The following is a 9,857-nucleotide window of genomic DNA, read 5'->3' as shown; positions in this document are numbered from 1 at the left end:
ATAAATAAATAAATAAAGTGTACAGAAGAAAATCCTAGTATCCTCAGACACATCAATTAGAATCCTAGAGAAAGCTATATACATGTTGATAGATTGTGAAATCATAAATAGATAAATCAAAACACGGTGATAAGTTATGTCTGAGATTTGACAGAATGATCATGTTTTACTTGGTCCCTTCATTTGAAAAACTTTTCATAAAGAGGTGAGAGAATTATTCATTGCCTGGGTAATAGTATATAATGTGGCAAATATGTTTTTAAGTCAGTACTCAATTTAGACTTTCAACCAGGCATCGGAGTGGTTGGCCTTGCACCCTAGGCCATGCCCCATGCCAGCACCTCCTGTGATCCTTCTACACATACTGATATGATTGGACAGTGGAGAGTAGTCCTCTTTTCCACTCTGACTTCCTGAGAATGACCTTCAACATGAATGACTCAGTATCTGGACGAGAAAATTTGTGACAGATTGACTGTTTCAGAGAAAACAATTGGTCATTGCTGTCCTTTACACAGGGAAAGCAACTTAAGGTAACCGGAGAGCTTTGGTAAAAACTAGGCAACAGGTGGAAGAACACATCAGTCATCATCTTGTATTTGAATTCACCAATTTTGGTGGCAGCAAGACAAGTGACTTTCACATGATTTGGGAGTCCTTGCAGAAGCACAAAAACTGAGGTCAAACACAATTTTATAGATGAGCCTGCACGAGAAAATGACCCCAGGACAACAGAAAAAGGAAGGGATGAAAGATCAGAATGAAGACTCTTAGGGCGCTGCAAAGGCCAGTGTTGATAGAAGCCAAAAGCTGGAGTAAAGATTCTTCAATGAGTTCTGAGATGGCTGTACAAACTTCTCAGGAAGGAACTAACAAACTATAAAAACTTTAAAAAGGTAAAGATAGAGATCTCTACAGAATTATTCTAACTATTGAGCAGAAACCTCATTCTCTTGCCTTGTCTCTATAGGTCAACTCACAATACGGTGGCTAGTTTCTCGGATGTGACCTACCATCCTTTATATTCTGTTCATCAGAAGTGGATCCACACAGGTCACATGTGAGGAGAGGGGACCATATAAGAATGTGAAAACCAAAATATCACTGGGGTGGGGGGTGCATTGTAAAGGTTGTTTTCTGTCTTGGTCCATTTTTCATTACTCTAATAAAATATCTGCATCTAGGTAATATAGAAAGAAAAGAGGTTTACTTGACTCGTAGTTTGGGAAACTGAATGTCCAAAGTTAGGCAGCTGCACTTATTTGGCTTCTGCTGAGAGTTTCGTGGTGGATGGTATCTTGGTAGAAACATCTATGAGGGGTCATGGCAATTCAAGGGCCAGAGTCTGTCTTTCATAACAACTCAACTCTCAAACACTTAGGGAACTCCCAGGTCCCAGAAGAAATACCTTAATTCCTGAAAGCAGCACCCTCATTAACAGAACAACCTTCTATCAGTCCCCACCTCTTAAAGGTCCCACCACCTCCCTACCAATAACACTACTACTGTGAGGACCACACTTACAGCACATGAAGTCTTAGAGACCAACCACATCCAAACCATAGCCCCTACCCTGTGTGTGCATCTCTGTGTGTGCACATATGTGCACAAATATAGACATACATCCAAATACATAGACATCTGCATAACATAAATATGTACATACATGAAACCATAGCCCTTACCCTGTGTGTGCATCTCTGTGTGTGCACATATGTGCACAAATATAGACATACATCCAAATACATAGACATCTGCATAACATAAATATGTACATACATGTTTATACAGAAAATGTGTGCTTCCAAAGGTTGTATCACTTGTATAGTAAGATGCAGCATCCCTGCTAACATTAGCAAGTCAGGAAAAACTAACAATTCTCACTAAGTCCAAACTGAGAAAGCTGAGAAGTGTTGGGGACAACTGCTTTACCTGACTGTTGCTGAAAACATGTTTGACCATGGGCATCTGAGCTGGCAGTCAAGTATGTCTACATGACATAAAGCTGCACAGATATGGGTGTTGAGGCAGATAAAGGAATGCAGTGCTCCAGCCCCCAGACTTCATAAGAAAAGAGCACTCTAGCCACAGGTCATAAGTTCTGTTATGCTTAGCTAGTCAACAAGTTCTCTGTTTTAAAATAGCATACCAAGAGCTCTTCAGGAAGCTTTCACAAGACAGTCTGCGCTGAGTAGTGGCCTTTGTTCTATTTATGTAAGCTAAGACAATAAATGCACAGTGTGACAAGAACTCAGGGCTTCTCTATTCCTTCAGCAGAAAGGCTCCTAGAACTCCACACTTGAGATTCTAATAAAATGTTGTGTATTTTCCTTCGTATTATGCCATTCCTCCTTGAGGATTTTCTGTACCCCTTCTGCACTGGACCTATCATGGAAGGATAGTTTCATTGACTTCATAAATTTAAATCACACAATTGAAGCTAATTTTGATAAACTGCATGATTTTCCACCTCATACAATCTCTAATTCAAGGAAGAGCCCTTCCATGCTTGGCTTCCTTACTCAGTAGACCTCACTTTGGTCCTGCCTCCATTCAAGGCACACGTGGATGTGCCTACCTGGAGTCCTTGCTCATATTTTCACTCTTGCTTAGGAATCTGAAATGATGTATCTGTGCTCCCCTAGACCCAAATGGTGGTCATAAGTAGATGCTTAGAATTGAGGAAGCCTAGACACAAGCTCACCGTTCTCAGGATATGTGAAGTCACTCTGAATTAGGCACAAGTTTGCAGTTGAAATTTTTTTTTAATTTGGTTAAGCTGAATGGTTTATTTTTTTTTAGCTCTTTCAGACAATACAACTGTTTCAAACCAGAATCACTTCCTGTTCCTATAGAGACAGCCCTTTGAAGAATCATATGTGAACACACGGAAGAAAGAAAGAAAGAAAGAAAGAAAGAAAGAAAGAAAGAAAGAAAGAAAGGAAGGAAAGGAGGGAGAGGGGGAGGGAGGGAGGGAAGGAGGGAGAAACGAAGCAAAGGGAATGGCTGCTTTGCTGAGTGAACCTAAAGAGGGCAACATGTGGACGGTGTTCCTCCAGACCCCTGATGGCAAAGTCTGGGCTGGGGCTTGGGGAAAACTGATATTTCCCCTATCAGCTCAGAATTCACTATCACCTTCATATCTCAAAAAATGTAAACATGATCAGAGAGCCTCAAGTGATAATCACACAGGTGACATCACAAACAGGTGATACCATAGTGAGATGACATCATAACCAGGTAACATCAAATCAGGTTACATCATACTCAGGTGACATCATAAACAGATATATCTTTGTGCATAAAACATAAAAATATGTACTGGGGGCTGGAGAGATAGCTCAGTGGTTAAGAGCTCTAACTGCTCTTGCAGAGGACCTGGGTTTGGTTCCCAGCACCCACATAGCAGCAAACAATTGTCTGTAACTCCAGTTCCATGGGATCTGATGCCCTCTTTGAGTTCTGCGGGCATTGGATGGCACAGGTACACTTACATACATGTAAGCAAAACATTCATATACATAAAATAAAAATAAATAAATAAATAAAAATAAATAAATAAATAAATAAATAAATAGTACTAGGGCCAGGTGTGGTGGCACATGCCTTTAATCCCAGCACTCAGGAGGCAGAGGTAGGCAAATCTCTATGAGACTGAGGCCAATCTGGTCTACATAGTGAGTTCCAGCCCAGCTGGGGCTACAGGGAGACCCTGTTTCAAAAAGCAAAACACAAAAAAATACTGATTGTGATTCATGTTATTCATTATATTCTTGTTAAGCACAGCAGAGAGTGGGATCATTGATCATTTATATCTAATCAATGTTTTTCACTCAGAAAAGAACATGTAGGTTGATCAGTGGAATTATTCAAGAAAACAATTTTTAAGCCATATAGTTTTAATTTTAACAATAGTCATCATGAACTTAAGTTTTCTCTCACATTTTTCCTGCCAAACTATTCCTTTAGTATCAACATTTTTAAAAGTCAATATCTCCACAATAATTTTACACTGAAAACACTATATCCAGTCTTTATAGGGTTAATGTAACTAATTAATAAAAAATTTAACTGAACTTCCAACTTCTTCATTTTATTGAAGGAATGTGAGGCCAGGTGACATTTAGTGACTTGAAATTGGTCAACAACTAGTTAATGTCAGAGCTGAGGCTAAACACCACATGCCCTGACTTGGTGCACAGGGCTCTTTCTTCTGATCCAAACCCACACGCCCGACAGGATAGAGCTTTCAAACTGGGGTATGCACACTGCTGCAGGCGATGGCAGCAGGCCAGGGAGGTGAAGCCACAGGATAAACACAGGGTGTCTTGCTTCAGTGTAAATATTACTCAAAGATTTGAGGAGTGTTAGGGGAGCCACTTTATTTTTATATTGAAACAAGATTGATTATGAAGGAGACTGGACATTTTACATGAATTTTTAAGATTTCAGGCTGGGTTCCTCAGGGTATGATCCTACCCCACGAAGGTAAAAGCTTTCTTCTCATTCTTACCAAGCATATTTCTTGGTAAAAGAATTGATTTCACCAACATGAGGATGTCTGTGCAAAACTTTTTATCCAAAAGTAACTTCACGAACTTCCATCTCTGACATTCTAGAGTTAAATCTGCATTATTTTTAGCCTTTGTGATCATTAAATTGTAAATTTTTTCAAAGGATCACATAAAAGTTACTTATCAAGTAAAGGTGCTTGTTGTCAAGCCTGCCCACCGGAGTTCCATCTCTGGGATGCACATGATAGAAGGAAACATGAGGATGTCTGTGCAAAACTTTTTATCCAAAAGTAACTTCACGAACTTCCATCTCTGACATTCTAGAGTTAAATCTGCATTATTTTTAGCCTTTGTGATCATTAAATTGTAAATTTTTTCAAAGGATCACATAAAAGTTACTTATCAAGTAAAGGTGCTTGTTGTCAAGCCTGCCCACCGGAGTTCCATCTCTGGGATGCACATGATAGAAGGAAAGAACCAACTACACACACACACACACACAACACACACACACACACACACACACACACACACACACACACAAATGAACAAAGATTTATTTTTACAGATCTCCTGAGTTTGAAGTTGCATTTCTAATAAAAGTTTTTGTTGTGTTTTTCTATTTATTTTTACCTTTTTTTCTTTTTTGGTCTATTTGAGATAGGGTCTCCCTGTAGCCCCAGATGACCTAAAACTCACCATATAGTTCAGACTGTCTTGATTTCACAGAAATCAGCTTGCCTCTGCCTCCCAAGTGCTGGGATTAAAGTCATTTAATTATTTTTATTTCAATCAGTAAAAGGTAAAATGACTATAAAATATGATTTTAGTAAAAAGTAGATGTAAGATGTTTACAAACTTATTTTGCATATGGTTTTAAGGTTCCATTTGTGAAAGGACCAGTATGTAATAAAAGGTATGCTTCCATTTTTCCATGCAGTGCATTAACCAGGACCCAAAATGCTGTGACATGAATTAACAGCAAAACTGGAAGACAGGAGGACAATAAACTATTATATGTACTTTTTAATACACTGTCTCGATGGACCACTTCTCTCCTTTTTATTTCTGGGATAATAACCCAGAACTGTTTGAACAGCAATTCCCAGATAATTACTCTCCCCACAAGCGTTCCAGCCCCAAGTTCATGATTCTTCCACTGAGGTAATCTTCAGTAGTCTATTCCAACACCATTTTAAAACGCTTGTGGTCTGATCCATGTCAAAAAACCATATTTGATTTCTAAATTTCAGGTTCAAAATTGGAGCCCAGAAACCAATTCATCCTGTTCCATCAACATTTATTAACTATAATATGTTAAGTCCTGGTGGAAGATAGAGATGTCACAAATTGGATCCTGCTTCCAAAGTTACCCATGTGCCCCAAGCATGAGTGGACTCAGACTCACACAAATGAGATTATAGAGCCATCAATGCTACAGGTTCCAAAGCAGGCAGTGGGCATAGCAATCTTAAACAAAAACAAAAGTATTCAAGAAGATTTGCTAAATAGTGGCTTAATTTATGTTTCCAGCCAGAGGAAGGACTTGTATACTTGTTGAGTTCCATTTTCCTGTGTGTTTGGGATCTTGGGGAGCCTCTACACTGCCACCTCCATCTCCATCCCAGGTCTAGGTGTATGATGAGACCTGAAATATTTGGGACACCAAAAACGAAGCATTTAAAATAAAAATATCAATCCTATATTTTCAAATCAAACTTTGCACATACACAAAATCCAGCATGAATAAAGTGTTCAATTTTTAAGATATTTTATTTATTAATTTTTAATTTTATTTGTATGTTTTTCCTACATGTATGTAAGTGTACCCGTGTAATGCAATGCCCACAGAGGTCAGAAGAGGGTGTCAGATCCCCTGGAATTGAAATTAGGACGATTGTCAGTGGTCATGTGAGTGCAGAGAATGAACCTAGGTCCTCTGTAAGAGTAGTCAGTGTTCTTGACAGCTGAGCCATTTCTCCAGCCCTAAAGTGTTAAATTTCATAGAGAAATGGGATCATGGCATTTTTTCATTTGTGTCAAGTTGCACCATGACTCCACACAGTCACTTCTCTGTTCCCTTCTACACGTGTCCACAGATCGACAGGCATACCTAATTTCCACAAACAAGCCTTCTGATATTCCTATGTTGGTTCTGTGAAGTGATTTCTGGATGTCTGCTGCTCAGACCCTCAGGCCAGGGACTACTGGTCCCTGAATGTGGCCCGCTCATTTCCGGGGTGGGGGGGGGCTGTCAATGAGGGTGCGTGGTGATGCTACCCATGCAAACGTCACAGAAGTCAGGGCTTGGCTTCAAATCTTCCCTGGTTTGGATTGGCTTTTAGTCAGCTGGAACTTGGTAACGGAACAATGAGCCCCTGGCTGAGTCCAATGGACCATTGATGCCTCTGGCCGCCCTCACTTTCCTGATGGCTAGGGAACCACGCAACTCCTCCCTGCCCACCTTTCCAAGCGCATGGTTCCTGAGGACATTAGAAACTGCCCTGACAAGCAGTCAGCAGGTAAGGGGAGCCTCACTTACCAGACCACCAACCCGGAAGAAGGAAGGGGTGTGACCAGTGCCAGGCCCTGCCAGAGGCTGCCCCTGGGCCCTGGTGCAAAGGAACTTGCAGCGCGTACCTACCCAGTCCCTGTAACTGGATTCTTCGTCAACAACCTTAGAAGGGTTTGGCGATGGCTAAGAAGTCACACAGAGTCCTTACAGATTATGTGTTGTGCACAGGTGTAGGAATTGGCCATCAGAGTTGTTTCCTTCTGTAGACTTTAAACAATATTTTTATTAATTCTTTGAGAATTTCAAACAATTTGTTTTGATCATATGCACCCCCTTATTCCTCCCAGGTCCACCCCCACCTTCCCATCTGCCCCCAAATTTCACATCCTCTTTTTTCAAATAACTCATTGGGTCCAATTTGTGCTGCCCATATATATATATATATACTCCTGAATATGGTACCACACCTTTAAAAAAAAAAAAACTGGTTCTCCCTTCCTCAGAAACCAACAATTATCAATAGCTCTTCAGTTAGGAGTGGGAGCTCATGAGTCCCTACCCCCTCCATGCTAGAATGCTGACTGGTTTTGCAGGTCTTGTGCAGGCAACCTCAGCTGCTGTGAGTTAATGAGTGCAGGGTTCCTGTCTTGTCCATAAGACACTATCTCACTCAAGTAGTCCCTGACCTGGCTCTTAGAATCTTTCTGCCTCTTCTGAGCTGGTCCCTGAGCCACCCCCCACTCTCTCTCTTTCGCCCCTCTCTCTCTTCTCTCTCTCACTCTTCCTCTGTCTCTCATATAAATGTCTTATATATGACTGATACTCTCTGCACTTTGACAGAGTGTGATTTTATTTTATTTTGTTTTTATGTGTGAGTGTTTTGCTTGAATGTAAGTGCACCTGTGTCATGCAATGCCTGCAGAAGCCAGAAGAGGGTGTCAGATCCTCTGGAGCTGGAATTTTAGTTGCCATGTGGGTGCTGGGAATCAAACCTGGGTCATCTGAAAGATCAAGTATTCTTAACTGCCAAACCATCTCTCCACTCCCCACCCCCCTTGTGACTTTAATGCAGATTTATTTTCTTCTAGGATTGAATCATCCCATGATTTTAAAGCATTTTTCTGTTGTATCTAAATTCTGGGACACTGGGCAGTGGAGAAAGCTGCTGCTCTTTCCCTACTTTGAGGCCTCCCCATCCTGATTCTTTGTTAGATTATTTTCATTTTCTTAATAAGCTGCCAATTAACTTGAAATCTGACTTTTCCCCCAGTCAGGCTGCTGAAATCACCCCCAAATTCAGTGTCTTTCCTGAGTAATAACTGCTTCCACCCAGCACAATACTGCAGCCCTAAATTCTATCTTTTTCAAATCCCTGCCTTGGCTCCCAATATGTGGTAGTTCGTCCCCTTCTTTTGCGCTCTACCTGTCCTCTGTCTATTTACCCATCCTGGTTTCCTCCTGCTTTCCCTTCTCCAGGACACTTCACCATGACCTTAGGTGGGTCTGCTGCCTCCTTTGGGCTGGAATGATTCACCAGGTCTGCAGATCCACCCTGAAGTCTCTGATGAGATCCAAATGCATTCACATTCAGAGAGCCCTGCTGGACACCTTGACCTGTATGTTCCAGGTTTGGGGCCAAAAATCCCAACCATTTCTCAAGTTTTGCTGCATCTTCCTTCGAGTTACCTTTCTTATCATCACACCATCAAGAAATCATCAAACCTCCACGACATCATCATCATCATCATCATCATCCTGTCTGTGCATTCCCCTTGCCCACCTTCTCTGCCTCTGGGTTACTTGCCAGTCCCTGGATTCTTTCTCTGTACACCATGTATTTACTCACTGCTCATTCTTACTTCCTGTCACCCTGGGGCAGGCTCAGTAACTCTTTTCTTGATTTCCAGAGATGACTTCACTTCCTACCTGCAACTCTCTCTGCATCCCAGATGATCACACACCTTGCTGCCAGAGGCGCCGTCCTGAAGCCAGCCTTGTCACATCCTTTCTCCAGCTCAACTATTCTGCAGTATACTCATACTATCCCAGTCTTGAGCGCAAAGCCACACTAGCAGTAGTTAATTGAGCCCATGCTTTAGAAGACAACATGGCCAGGGCACCAAAAGAGAAGTAGAAACATGCCCTTGAAATAACTTCACAGGGAGTATTGTTTAAAAGCACTGATGTGGTTGTCATGCAAAAACTTAGACCTTCATCAGACTTTTTTACACGGTTTTTACCATGGGGTTAATTCACACACACATATATATATATATGTGTATGTGTGTGTGTGTGTGTGTGTGTGTGTATGTGTGTATGTGTGTATGTGTGTATACCATGTAATACAAAGCTAATTTTAAGTTAGTTTGCAGAAAATGTATGGTTTTCAGTTATAATTCTCTACACCCATAAAAGTTTTATTTAGCCACTAATGAAATGCACACTTCTAAACTTAAATTTCAAAGTTAGCACTCTTGATCCCAAAACACCTTTCTTAATTTATTTCTCAAAATTGCCACATCTTTCCTATAAGCCAAAGGCTGTACAGCAACACCTGTGTGCACTGTTTAATCTTTTGTCTTTTCTTCTATCAAAATCCTGTTTCTTAAGCTGGGTGTTGTGGCACAGGCCTCTAGTCTCAACACTCGGAAGGCAGAGGCAGGTAAATTTCTATGAGATCAAGGTCAGCTTGGTCTACATAGTGAGTTCCAGCTGGAGCTACAGGGAGACACTGTCTCAAAAAAAAGTGAAAGAAGAAAGAGAGAGCAATAGCGAGAGAGAGAGAGAGAGAGAGAGAGAGAGAGAGAGAGAGAGAGAGAAGGGGGGGG

The 9,857-nt window shown here is 41.1% G+C and overlaps 1 protein-coding gene across 1 annotated transcript in view; it reads left to right on the top strand.

Annotated features, from left to right (window-relative positions):
- Positions 1-6,916: 6,916 nt before the first annotated feature.
- The window catches only part of Lrrc72 (leucine rich repeat containing 72), a 53,588-nt gene continuing 50,647 nt past the window's right edge, over positions 6,917-9,857 (top strand). Inside the window, 1 exon segment of the mRNA XM_008837608.2 lies at positions 6,917-7,036. Coding sequence (XP_008835830.1) covers positions 6,917-7,036 — 120 coding nt within the window.

This window comes from Nannospalax galili, unplaced genomic scaffold (assembly GCF_000622305.1).
Source record: "Nannospalax galili isolate Female #2095 unplaced genomic scaffold, S.galili_v1.0 scaffold719, whole genome shotgun sequence".
In the NCBI taxonomy this organism is placed as follows: domain Eukaryota; kingdom Metazoa; phylum Chordata; class Mammalia; order Rodentia; family Spalacidae; genus Nannospalax; species Nannospalax galili.
This window is presented reverse-complemented; position numbering and strand designations above follow the sequence as displayed.